The sequence below is a fragment of the Haliotis asinina genome, chromosome 6, assembly GCF_037392515.1.
Source record: "Haliotis asinina isolate JCU_RB_2024 chromosome 6, JCU_Hal_asi_v2, whole genome shotgun sequence".
Classification (NCBI taxonomy): Eukaryota; Metazoa; Mollusca; class Gastropoda; order Lepetellida; family Haliotidae; genus Haliotis; species Haliotis asinina.
This window is the reverse complement of record NC_090285.1, coordinates 57852690-57866956: the sequence shown is the minus strand read 5'-3', so window position 1 is coordinate 57866956 and position 14267 is coordinate 57852690. Positions and strand designations below refer to the sequence as shown.

Here is a 14267-nt window from a genome sequence, read left to right as displayed (position 1 = left end):
TAAACTGTGCAGTTCTGTCTTGCTGTATCTGTTACTTCAGCTTTCTTGAATAAACTTTGTAGTTATGTCTTGCTGAATTTTTACGAAGAGAAACATTTTATGGACTAATTAGCAGCAGATATATAGTAGAATCAAATTCTGTTTAGGTTAGAACTGGGTAGTTGTCATGGAGGTTGTTATGATACAAGTCAAAGACACAAGCCAACCTTTTTGTCCATCAATGATCTCTGCAGTCTCTCCAGGCTTAACTGCAGGAGAAGAAGGAGGTGTGTCAGGTCGCTTCTGTCCATGGTTCACCTTGGACTTGATCACCTTCTTTTTCTTTTCCTTGGGTCTCATGAGGGCCGTGGGTTTGCTTGGGTCCAATGCCGCATCATTGCTTGCTTCTACAAGGATGATGCGGAACTCGGCTCCTTCGTCAAATGGGTTGGTGACGTCTAGCAAGATACGTTCTAGCTCATAACAGGGAGACTCTACCTTCACTGTGGACTGTAATATAAAGAGGGTAATAGAGCAAACTGTCTTTGGTTGATGGTTAATATGCAGATATATGACAGCAGTCTGTAAATATCTGAGTCTGTGTCAGATAATCCAGTCATTGATGTTAGGGGTAACAATCCACTCAGTCTTTCAAAACTTGAACCACTATGTCGAGTGTTATGGCCTGCTTGCTGGGCACTAACTGGAACCTCTAATCTATGTTCTACAAGACACAGCGAAATTGCATCACAATCAATTGTCATCTCTAACCACTCAGCCACTACATCTGAACAGTCATATTTTGTATACTCCAGATCATAACTGAAAAAATTACAAACTGAAAATAATTGGAAGTGGGATATCAGATTGCAAATATAATTTTACTCCTGTATTGTGATCTTAAATAGATTAACAGTCTTTAATAAAGACAGCACCTTGAGCAAGCAATAGTTGCATGGATATGTGCACTATATAAATATCCAATAATAAGAATAAAAATTAAATAAATAACTAAAACTCCTCCAGAAGCCTCAGTGTTTTCACTCTTGATATATACTGAGATAAACAAATGAGAATAACAGGAAAATACAAGAGCTGCTTTATTATTTTCCGGGTCTCATTACCACAGTACTATTCAAAGCTGGAGATGAAAACTGGAAAACATTAAAGGAACGCTTGAATTTTCCTGTGGTCCTTTATTTATTTCCCTCAGTATATTTGACATCAAAAGGCATTGTAGTGAAATTCTCTATATCCACTTCTAGACAAAAACAGATGGATTCAAGTATCTTTGAGATACATGTTTGTGCAAACATTCTCACAACTTCATTTCATTAATTTTAAAGCATTAGATAAATAACAAAGCTGGATAAAGAAAACAAAAATGTGGAGTGTCATGAAATCTGTTCACTTTAATAAGAATTCATGACTATTTTGGTGTCATAAAACTTTATTCAATATGGGAAAGGTTACTTAACAAAACAGTTAGAAAAATCATAAACACTGATCTATTCATCAAACTAGTATACTTATTTTCAACAAGACAACAGCTTCATTTTATGCATGCTTTCAGTGCATTGACTGTTTCTATGTGATAAAGACATGTATTTCGCTATATATTGTGTGCACATGCCATGCTGAGAGTACTTGAATGAACATAGATTGCATGTTGTACAATAATAGTGAGGCTGTACTGTCAGTGCATTGCTTTAGAGTGTCTTGCTGCAGGACACACCCTCCTCCAGCACATCAAGCATGTCATGTTCTGTAACACAATCAATATCAGCTGCTTATCTGGTTATACTGAGTGGAGAGCCTGAGTACCATCACACTGAATAAATACAGAAGTCTCATTGTCCAGTCATAGTGATCTGGTGCAGACAATCCAGAAAGCTCACAGTTTTAGAACGAAAATAATTGATTGTAGGTAAGTACATCCACACTAAGCAGTCAGTAACATGTCATATTTGGGATTTCACTTTCTTAGTAAAGTACAAATTCTGGTAATTTTTGGTTGAGTTCCATCCAGGATTCGAACCCACATCCTCAGAGTCAGACACATAATCACCAGCACACAAAGTCAGCTGCCTAGCCCGCTCAGTCACTGTGACCTCCACAGTCACAGTCAGTCCACAGTCAGTAACATTGACCGAGGACTTGTGACACTAGCATGGCTTGCTTGAGCACAGTCATGGCAACTTTTGACTAGTGGCAGTAATGTGTTCTCAGGGGCCATTTTGTCCAGTAGTGGCTTCTGGGGACATGAAAATAGAGTGCTACTGGGCACCTGTTGTGCCCAGTCATAGCAACTGGGGACATGACAATTATGGGTTATCAGGGACCTATTGTGTCCAGTCATGGCAACGGGGGACTTGTGACAAACATGAGTTATCAGGGACCTATTGTGTCCAGTAATGGCAACGGGGGACTTGTGACAAACATGAGTTATCAGGGACCTATTGTGTCCAGTAATGGCAACGGGGGACTTGTGACAAACATGAGTTATCAGGGACCTATTGTGCCCAGTAATGGCAACTGGGGACTTGTGACAAACATGAGTTATCAGGGAACTGCAGCACCATGTGGTAAAAATTGGTTAAAAAGCCCATCAAGGAGACAATGGTTCTTGGAGCTGGATACTGTCACAATTCCAGTCTGACAAATAAGGTAGCCAGTGAAACAAGAACAGAGAAGAGGGCTAGTGAGTGACTGTGCCCAGAGCACATACAATGGAAATTCTGTCCAACTTACCTTCAAGCCCACCTCTGTCAGCAGGGGCAACAACAAACTCAATGTACATATATTTAAAAAATCGAAACATTTTTGTAATCTTGTCCTTTTGGTGCCAAATGAGGTATGATGAGTTAAACAAAGACAAATTTGTTAGGTATAATGTGAGGAGCACTGAAGGGTTTATATATTTATTATACAAATATCATCATCTCAAGGCAAGGGTGACCACTAGACTATATCAAAGCCTAGTTTTCACCATTGTCTACATTTCTGACCTAAAACAGACAAGCTTGGGACTGGGCATGCTACTGCTATGAGCAGTGTTACCATGGTTGCTGAGTTGTCAGCAAACCTCTATTATTGAAGGGCAGCATCAATAAGTAACTTTATCTTGTTTGTGACTTTTATCTTTGAACCATAATATTAACCAATGATGTTTAGTTAAATACCAGAAACCTCAGGACCTCTGAATAGGGAACAGACTAAGGCATAGTCTATGAATATATATAGTTTTAATAGAAATAATTTCTCTTAAATTGAAAGGAGCTGCGGTAAGATGGGGAATTCAGACCTGAACCTGACAAAATCAAGACTTGCTTCACTGAGGCAACTGCAGAAAAGGCTGGTCAGAAGGGAAAATAACATGAGTCAGTGACTGTGAGACAGATTAAGATACATTGCACAATCAGTATAAAACTGAAAGGAAATTGAAGAATGCTAAAACAGGGTCAGATAATCCTGCATATATATTGCATACTGCACTGATGTGTCATGTCACATGATCCGCATCACTTAACCATAATCTTGCAAACCAGTCACTGGCCTACTAAAATAGCCGCAGCTTCCAGAGCTTAACATCTACCTAAGCCAGTGATTGTGCTGCAACAGCTTTGTGAGACTTCAAGGCCCACATGCACAAAACTTTCTCCGACCATCAACTACTGCAAGTCAGTGTTAAATTTTGTGCAAGTGGACCCTGAGAAAGATGAAGGATCAGAACAGTTAATCAATTTCAGAATAGGAATTTTAGCATCAACAGCACTCAATTAGTGGGGGTTAGTCAAACAAACCACAACATTACCAAACCAAACCATGTACCTCACAGTTGCTGGAGTTCTGTAAGCAGAGGCAATGGTTTTGTATCATGCATGCTATTTAAGATAGACAAGACTTTCAGTAAGACAGTGTTAGCGTTATGATTAACACACATTATTCACTAAAAAGATCACTAAGTTTGGATATAAGATAAAAATACGACTAGATGAGGAATGGGTAAATAAGGTATTCAAAGTATTAACAGAAGCAGGCAAATATTTAGAGAAAACCAATCAAATATGCATAGAGAAGATGAACAGCTTATACTGCAATCAGATTATATATGACAGTATAGGGAACATATTTAAAACATATCAGCAGCATACATAACCATACCTTTGGTGTGATGTTATCAATTTGTGTTCGAAGGTTAAAGGTCAAGGTTGTTGCAGTTGCAGACCCCTGTCTGCGTCCAACCAACACCAGCACAGCTTCAGCTGGTCGTAGGAAGCAGCTGGTGAACTCTACAGCCATGGGGTAGGTGCTGCGGGCTGGAACTGTGATCACATCCCCCTTTGGGACACGGAAGTTGCGGGCATCTCTTCCTGCCACCAGTACTTGGTACACCAATGGCTTACCACTAGGATTGCTCAACTTCACCTGAACAATAGAGGGTAAGGTCACCCACAGTAACATGCCAGTACACACAAATCTGCTTTAAATGACTCCCTACAAAGCATTGCAGACCTTTGAATTTTAAACTTCACGTTTTAAGAAATGAACTTAATCTATGAGGAAATAAGATCAGTTCATCTAAATGTCCTCACTGTACAAACTAAACACTGATATCATAATTCTGCATTTCACTTCTTCATTTGAGTGGTTAAATTTACAATGATTGCTCACTCATCAACTGTAAGTCGCATACCATCTACTGTTTGTTAAATGACTCCAGTTGACAAACTAGTGTAAGAACCAGACTTGAGCAGTGCATGGTTTTAACATAAGGAAAATAAAGATATTGCATGGTCAGGTTAGGTGACCTGGTTGATGCATGTCATCAAATCCGTGTTTCACGGATCATTGTTCATTATGTCAATTTCTTGACTGTCAGCATATAGCCAAATATTGCTGGCTGTAGTGCTAATTTAATGACAAAGACAAAGCTCAACCTGCAACATTTATCAATACCGTTTGTCTGTAAGACAGGTAGCTCCTTTGACCATATCTCCAAACATAAACAGTATTCAAAATATACTGAACAGCAAAAGAATTTCAAATCTGACTTTTTTGTCAAATTTTTAAATAAAAAACATGAGCGCTTAATCTTATGACATTTCATTTTTTCAAAAATTGTGTTTCTTTGCTGTTCAGTATATGTGTTTTAAAAAGACAATGCTATCTTTTCTGCTACAGTAACTGGCACACACTGTGACCCATTGTTTACCTGTCTGGCGACAGTGGCGTGTAGACTGCCAGTGAAGTCGACTGTGGACTTGGGGAGGTACTGAGGGAGGTGCTGGTACAGGTGAACACTCAACAGAAGCAGGGAGATGGGGTTCGGGTCTGTGATGTCGATGGCCTGGAAGCAGGAGAGACGTATCAAGCAATCTGCGCATAAATAACGGTCAGGAGAATGAAGACATTTTTGATAATTAACAAATATGCTTTCTATAATCTGTGTACTTCTGCAGTATCAGAATGCTGTGAAATACGTGTACAGTGAAATTCAGTTATTTCAGAAACTATATTAATCTAAACAAAAAATTAGTCAAACAACAACTCTGGACACTAACGGTTACAATGATATATACATAAATTTATTACCCTTAATATAAACTTGTCAACCTCTGCTTGGTCAATAGCCAAAGCATACAAAACCATGTAGGTGGAGTTGCCAGGGTGTACGAACCGTACATCCTATCAAATCTGACATACTGCATGGGTTGTATGAATGATATGACTTTAGATGGAATGTAGCTGCCAAACGGCTGATGGCTTTGAAATGTTAGAGTGACACATACAATTGTGGGTCATAAACAGAGTAATAATATTGTTGCCATTATTTCTTATGTGTTTGTGTCAATAAATACATCTAAAAAATAGAATATTTCTACATTTCACTTGTCATAAAGTGAACTCATAACTCAGCCATCCTGAGTTATCTCCCTTTATGGCCGTTATGGAAACATTATGGTGAAACGTTTTGTGTCTCATTCTGCTGAAGGTTGAATGTTGTTGTTTAAAGATAAGCTAAATTAAGAGATCTGCGCCTCAGGAATTTACAATGGTCTTAGAGTCCTGTAACCTTTCAAAACACTGTGTAACAGGTCACGGATTTCATGCCACATGATAAGTTTAACCAACATATCTGTGTATGTATGCTCCCATAAATCTAAAGAGAATTTTGTCATAACACACAAACAATACTGCTTCCTGACTGACTGATGGCAGGTGGTAGCTCATGCATTGTGTTATTGCTCCAAACAATGTCCTGTAGTTTGATTTTGTTGTCTTCAGTTTCAGAGTGGTCCCGATTTCTTGAAACAAACTTAAGTTTTTACTCAAATTTCAAATTGAGTTTGACAACTTGAACACAGATGAAATTTTCACTCAACTGCATTTTTAAAATAAAAAAAGCCCAAACAACTTCAGCAATATATTCACAAAAACACAAACTGTTTTCTGTTTTTGAGTGTAATATCAATTTCAGTACATTATGGGAAATGTATTTTCTCAAATTTGAGTAGAAACTCTACCTTAAGTCAAAACTCAGACTTAAGTTTGTTTTGAGAAACTGGGATCAGGTGTGTTAATGATTGAATAAGCAGTCTGTAAAGTTATTAATTGTTGACATACAAAAATTAGGATAGACTTGGATGAAGAATCAGTATCAAATGAGTCTCAGACTCGAAAACATGACACGGTTTAAATGATCTTACTGATGAAACAAAACATGTAGCATATGCTGAGGTCACCTCACCTGTATATCATAATCAATCCCGGCATATCTCATGGCAGACACGACCTTGAGAGCATTGTGCAGGCACTGCTCAGCGTTGGTGGGATGGGTGTACATGTCCTTCAGGTGGCTTGCAATCTGGAACACAAACATTCAGCATGGAAAGCAATATTCCACAACACATAATAACACAAAACATTCACCAGGTTATGACAAACAAAGGCAATATTGGGTGGCCTTATGGGTAAAGCGTGTGCTGAAGAACAGGGTTTGATTCCACATCCGGGTACAATGTGTGAGGCCCATTCCTGGTGTCCCTCACTGTGACATTGCTGGAATATTGCTAAAAGTGGCGTAAAACCATAATTACTCACTCCTGACACAAACATCAGACATTCAGGCCTTACACTGGAATGTTCAGTGATAGCAGGAATACTGTAACATAAATTCGAACAAACCTGTAGAGGTTGCAGATTCTTTAAATAGAGTCCTCCTTGGGGTACTTATAACCATTAAAATGTTCTTTTAATTCTTGCGACAGTTGTCACCATATTTTGAATAAAAAATATGTACAAAACAAAAACGTTTTTTTGTCTTGTGAGACCACCCCTACCAGGCCCCCTGGACACGTGACAGCCAAGAGCAGGTAGCTCCAAAGCTATAGCCTCAAACCAAACACTTCCGTTCTGTAACAAATACAGACAGAATGTGGGGAGGCGGGTGGGCGTAGCCCAATGAGGATTCTATTCAAAGAATCTGCAACCTCTACAGGTTTGTTTGATTCTTTTTCATAGAGTTCCTCCTTGGGGTACTATTAGACAGACTCCAAAAGACTGATCTAAGGGAGAGGCATTCTATCTGCCTTTAAACCTGACACAAAATCATAGCCTTTACTAAGGACAGTAAGTAACAAGGAATAATACTTACCTGGTCATGTGACCATAATTGCCTCACAGCGGGGTGTGGACCTGGGCCAGTACATAAGATGGTCTAAATAACCTGATAATATCTCAAGATATTGACATTGGGTGCCATTTTGCTCCCCCCCTTGTTTTTCTTATACAAAACGGGAGCCAGGACAGGCGACTGATACAATTCAGAGAACTCTCTCTCTGGCAACTGCCAAGGTGCTAGGGAAGTCTTGAAACAGTCCAGACCAAAAATACCACCACCATAAAAGAGCCCACCATCAGGATAAAAGATGGAAAGTATATGTTAAAAACCACCACCAGTCTAATTGCTTCAGCTACATCGTCAATGATCTCTTATCAATTGCGAGGCTCGATCAGCTAGGGAGTTCAAGCACTGCCCACTGATGAGAACTGACTGGCCAAACCGAGCACGCTCTCTGGATAGTCTGTCCAACTGGTAATGACGGATGAACGTGCTCGGCCGGTTCAATACAGATCTCCTCAATGGGCAGGGCTGCCCCATATGCCTTAGATGTCACCACAGCCCTAACCGAATGAGCCTTCAAACCTTCAGGGGATGTACAACCTTTGGAGGTGTATCCCATACAAATGGCAGAGACAAGCCACCTAGAGATGGTCTGCTTGTTCGCCAGAAGGCCAGCCTTACCATCACCATAGCAGCATAACAACTGATCATTATTCCGAATGTCCTTTGTTCATTTGATATAAGCCTTAAGGGTCTTACGGACATCTAAGACGTGAGCATGTCGAAGAGAGGTACCGGGCAGTGAAGGCTGCGTGAAAGCAGGGAGCTCAATAGGCACCGTTACATGAAAGGAGCTACCTCTCTTAGGATGGTAAGTATCTGGCAATCTGATTCTCACTCTCTCTTTGTGGAAAACAGTCAACCCGGGGTTAGCAGACATAGCATGTATGTCACCTACCCGTCTGCCAGAAGTTACCAGCACAAGAAAAGTAGACTTCCACGTCAACAGCCAAGAGGTTGGGAAATAGAGGACCAGACAACCAATCAAAAACGATAGTCTCACGGGGGACTAATCCACTGGATAGCCGGACTGATCCTGTCCACGCCTGCTAGAAAGCGCAGAACTAGAGGGTACTGCCCTAACAATGTACCGTCAACAGGTATATGGAAGGCAGAAATTGCCGTGGAGTATCCCCTAACTGTTGAAATGGCTAGGCCGGCTTCCAACCTAGCCTGTAGGAACTCAGATACTAAATCTGCAAAAACATAACAGGCCCATTTATCCTCATACTGAACGTTTGTTGAATCCCTCCGCAAAGCCAGAATTGTGTCTGCAACTGGTGCAGGAATTCCTCTAGCTTGGTGGCGATTCCAGACAGCGGCCAGGCCACCCACTGAATCCTGGGATTCGGGTGCGGCGTTCCATTCTGGGATAGAAGGTCTGGTCAAAAGAATAACAGTACAGAAGGCTGATCCAGAAACCTGATGATTACCAGAAACCAGCTATGGGCCAACCAAAGGGGCGCCAGGAGCACATGTAGTCGAGCTGGTTGTGCAGCCAGCTGCGAGAGGACTCGAGGGATCAGAGGAACTGTTGGGAACGCCCACAGAACTCTGTCTGTCCAATCGAGCAGAAAGGCGTCATTGGCTATTGCCCTTGAATCCAGTATGCGGGAGCAAAACACAGGAATTTGGTTCGTTGCCCCAGAGGCAAACAGATCTACCTGGAACGACTCAAACGGCTGGGAGATAATCCCAAATATCCCCCAATGTACCATCCACTCATGTGGGGCTAGTATATGTCGCGAGAGCACATCTGTGTGAACGCTGTCTATGCCCGGGAGATAGACAGGTAACACCCGTATGTTGAACTGATCACACCAAAGCAGAAACTGCCAAGCCTCCTAAAGGAGTGACAGAGACACTGTGCCGCCTTGCTTCAGGATATACGTCATGGTGGTCTGGTTGTCCATCTCCAAACAGACCACCTGACCCCGCACTTACTCCACAAAGCTCTCGAACACACCCATGACGCACCCCCAGCCTGTGAGGGAAGCGTCTATCTGAATCTATAGGGAAGATGTTGGGGTCTCTAAGGGGATCCCCTTGGACAAATTCTCAACTTCTGTCCACCACCGCAGGTGAGGAATCAACCAATCTGGACTCTCAAGTCCCTTCTCGTAGCTCTCCGCGTGGGACCACAACTGGGCTAGTGCCTGTTGAATGGGTCGCATCCTCAACCTTGCACGCCAGACCACGTCCACTGTAGCCGCCATGTTGCCCAACAGATGAAGCCAAGTTCTCGCTGTGGCCCTGGGGGACTCAAGGAACTGAGAAACAGTCCTCTGGACTTTGACAATGCGGTCTGGGACTAAGGAAACAATCCCCTGTGCCATATTGAACCGTGCTCCTAAGAACACCAGATCCTGCATAGGGGTCAGGTCTGATTTCTTGAGATTGATGATCCAGCCGAGCTTCAACAGGATGTCCATCACTTGCTGTGTGGAATCGTGTGATAAGAGGTGCTCTACGGCACTCAAGAACCAATCATCGCGGTACAGATGACAACATCTGTCCTGTGACCTGGTTAGCTGAGCTGGGATCAGCATAATTTTGGTGAACACTCTCGGCGCCGTAAGCGTCCTTGAGATCGATGGACGTGAGCCAATCCCATGTCTCTACAGAGAAGATCACTGAGCGCAGTGTCTCCATCCTGAAGGATGGAACCTCTATGAGCTTGTTCAGCCCTCTGAGATTCAGAATGGGTCCTTCTTGGTCACAATTAAGTATGTGGAATAAAACCCATCTTCTTGTTGACCTTCCAGAACCACCTCGATGACTGCCTTGTCCAGTAAAGACTGGATCTCGGCATGGAGGACCTCTGCTTTTTAAAGAGAGATTGGCACAGGCGTGAGCCGAATCCTGGAGAAGCTCAGAGGGTCTTGCTTCCACTGTAGCATGTGGCCATCCCTGACTGTGGACAGGACCCATGGATTTGATGTGCCATTCCAAAAGGAACAGTGACAGCTGGCTGCCTACAGGGATGTTTGGCAGAAGGCAATGCACGCCCACAGTTGGCAGGTCTCCACCTGCTTGTGCGAGGGGAATTGAGGGCTCTGGGGAGACAATTAACGGGAAGCCAGGGTGGGCTTCCCTTTACCCTGAAAAGGCTGCTGTTTCTGCTGCTGCGACAACGCAGGACCTTTGCCCTTACCTTTTGCCTTCTTGCTTTGTTTGTGCTGTAACAGGGCAGCCCATTTAGAACCATCCCTTCGCCGGTGCAGAAGGGTATGCTGAAGCAAGACTAGGAGGCCGTTGGCAAGACGAGGAGGGCTGCTCTAACAAATCCTTGAAAGTGCTGCCAGCCTCCGTGGCCTCCCGCACAACCTGCAAAGCCCCAGGGAATAGGGAGGACCCCAAGGTATAGGGCAATGCAAGAAGTGCCTGCTGTGTAGCGGGAGAGTACCTAGCTATGGAAAGCCATAGCTGGCGCAAACCCATGACAGCAACCATCATCTGACTGGCACAGCACCTAATGTAGTACCGTGTCAGATGAGAATGCACGTCCGTAAGCTGCTTCCCTAGCACTGTCGACGGAGAGTTGTCAACAGTGCTTTCTTGGTCCATCAGCTGTCCCTGCAAGGCTGACAGGTAAGCGTACACGCATTTGTCCACCCTCGGTGCATCCTCATCCAGCTGGGATCGACGGCTGATCTACATTATCATGCTCCTCAGACAAGGAACCATCACAGTAAAGTGAGCCTGTCAAGGGCACAACTGAGGACGAATACGAGGGAGTCAAAGGACTGAGAAGAGCCGAGACACTTGACTCGTCCCTGCCAGAGCCCGAACCAGGTCGCCTGGGTAGCTGGGAAGAGCCCCCCAATGGAGGACATTTCCCGATAGCCCAGGGAGAGGACGGAGTGCCAATACACCCAGAGGTTGGGCAGCACTTGGCTGCTTGCCCACTGAGGCACTAGGCGTGCTCAGGGAAAGACCCGAGCTGCCGGCACTTGGCGTCTGTGCCCCACTTGCCCCATGGGTCAAGCTAGAGCCCTTGGCATATCCAAGATAGTGGCCGATCCACTTAACAGTTGCCCTGAGGGAGGAGCGCTTCCTAAGCCAAAGCCTGGGCCGCGGACTCCCCCAACCGAAGCACCTTGTCCGCCCAAAGCCACACGGGTATCGTGTTCCTTGCAGAACCTGGACAACGCCGAATTGATCACTGACTGGACCGACGACATTTGCTGTTGAAACAATGTATTAATAGCATCCATAGATACCAAAGGTGCCTGTGAAACAGAGGGTGGTGCAGGGGGGACAGGTGCAGGAGGGGAAGTGTCCCTAGGTAGAGGATGAAGTCAATTTCTTTTTATGGGACCGTTTCTGTGCCCAAATGTCCCCTCCTGCCTTAAGTAGGTTGTTGTAAAATAGAAAATCCGCATATCTAGATTTCCTCGTCTGTGGAGTAAACCCAGTGCACTCCTCCAGACACCTAAGACAGGCATCATGAAGGTCCCTAGCAGGGATTGCAGATTTGCATGTAGAGCAGGTTTTAAACTGCAAAACAAACAAACGCAACCTACTAATGTGCGTAATGTAACATAACATGAAACAAACACGCATGGGCGACAAGCTCACTAACTAATACTACGTACATAGACTAGTGGAAGCAAAGTGCCAACAACAACAACTTAACCTGTAAAAGATTGAAGAAATATAATGATAATACATATTAACAACTACCAGCTGCATAATATGCTTAATTATTAAGACCCACCACAAAAAGACTTACCGTAGCAGATAGTAAACAATATGGCGGGAAAAAAATTCCCATCCGCCCTCTTGACAGGCCACATGGCAAGCAGGTGGGGACAAGAAATAGTTACAAGATGTCTCGACAAATAGCACTGTAAAAATGATTTCTAGAGCTCCCATGCGTCTAATAAAGAAACCATACATACAATTAGAGTTTCAGCGCTACTCATCTTGAACAAGAGTGGACTTCAGTGAAGCTTGGAAGAACACAATCTGAACACATCCGTATTGATGAGTGACAGAAAAGGAAGTGTTTGGTTTGGTTTAGGGACATAACAACACTGAATTGGACTTTGCTCATATTAAACAATTGGATGCATGGGAGAAAACAGGCATGAGAGCTCCCAGTATTGCACTGACATTTACCCCAGGGGCATTTGAGCTCCCAACATTGCACCTATTTTCCAGGAAGGGCATGTAAGCTCTCAACACTGTTAACACTCACCCGGGAGAGCAAAGGAGCTTCCAACACTGTTAACACTTATCAGGAAGGGCATGTGAGTTCTCAACTGTTAATACTCACCAGGAAGGGCGTGGGAGTTCCCGACACTGCTAACACTCACCAGGAAGGGCATGTGAGCTAACACTGTTAACACTCATCAGGAAGGGCATGTGAGCTCCCAACACTGTTAACACTCACCAGGAAGGGTATGGGAGCTCTCAACACTGTTAACACACACCAGGAAGGGCATGTGACCCTCCAAACAATGTTAACCCTCACCAGGATGGGCATGTGAGCTCCCAACACAGTTAATACTCACCAGGAAAGGCATGTGAGCTCCCAACACAGCACCAAACACAAGGCCATCTAGAAGGTCAAAGTCATAGTTGACAATCCATCTTGAGGATGGGACCCCACCTTTAAATGAAGGGAACAAATATTGATAGAAGGAACAAAAAACATATTCCTTGAATAACTCACTTTTGTTGAGATTCAAAATTATCATGAATTGACACCAGATACACTTTCTTCATATTTCAGGCCTTCCTGCATCTGCAGGGCTGACTTACCATTGGGGCAGTTTTCCCACACTGATTGCCGATAGTGTTCAAAATGGTGATTCAGCCAGGACAAGATGATCCGCTCAGACACACAGTAGATGTTGCTGGACAGAGGGTCAGGGTTGATACTTGGTAAGGTCACATGGCGGTCAGGTGAAGCCATCGTCTTCAGTGTGCGAGGCGTAACCTTTGCTAGGACCAGAGACTGCAAATGAAAGAAGAGAGTCACATTGATCTACTTCTTGAAGATCTTCCCCTGCCTGTCCCCATATTATCCAGCCACCTAGTGTATATCAGCACTGGTTACAGTTAGAGGGAGGCACGATGAGTAGACACCTTCATAAAGTAGGTTCAATACTAGGAATTCTCCTCACATTTGTAATCCCTGTATATCCAAACATGTGACATGGGATTGTATGATAGTAATGTACCTAATTTGTCATTGAATGCTACAGGCTTGATCTGAATCAGTTCTTGTAGGATGAAAGACAATAAGTACTTGGTGTGCCACCTGTCTCACCTTGTAGATCTGAAGCAGTATATCTGTCCATGCTCTCTTTGACACAGCTTCAAAGACCTCCTCCTCCAGTTCTTCCTCATCGTCATGGATACGGCCAGCCTCCTCAGTCATGCCCTGGTTCACCAGTTCCATCTTGAGCTGTTGTTGAAGACGCTTCCACAGACTGTAGTCACGTGGCTCCATCAGATGTTCCGGCCTGATTGCAGCCACACAGGCTCCCTGACACCTGCACCAAACAAACACAGAAATTAATGAAACAAGAAATAACATGGTCTGAATTACCTGAGAAAGAGAACAGATTGATTCAACAATGACTTCCCT

The 14267-nt window shown here is 43.6% G+C and overlaps 1 protein-coding gene and 1 long non-coding RNA gene across 2 annotated transcripts in view; one reads left to right on the top strand and one right to left on the bottom strand.

Moving 5' to 3' along the window:
- The window catches only part of LOC137287355 (cilia and flagella-associated protein 47-like), a 69274-nt gene that overhangs the window by 23391 nt on the left and 31616 nt on the right, over positions 1 to 14267 (bottom strand). The window contains exons 36-42 of the mRNA XM_067819610.1: positions 13947 to 14172; positions 13436 to 13631; positions 13186 to 13283; positions 6731 to 6847; positions 5195 to 5329; positions 4144 to 4407; positions 207 to 489 (exon numbers count right to left, since the gene is read on the bottom strand). Of these exons, the coding sequence (XP_067675711.1) occupies positions 207 to 489; positions 4144 to 4407; positions 5195 to 5329; positions 6731 to 6847; positions 13186 to 13283; positions 13436 to 13631; positions 13947 to 14172 (1319 nt within the window). The remainder of the gene's footprint in view (positions 1 to 206; positions 490 to 4143; positions 4408 to 5194; positions 5330 to 6730; positions 6848 to 13185; positions 13284 to 13435; positions 13632 to 13946; positions 14173 to 14267) is intronic.
- On the top strand, positions 1789 to 7292 carry LOC137287356 (uncharacterized). The gene is made up of 3 exons (XR_010957026.1): positions 1789 to 1906; positions 4200 to 4421; positions 5164 to 7292. It is a non-coding gene; the product is annotated as an uncharacterized lncRNA (long non-coding RNA).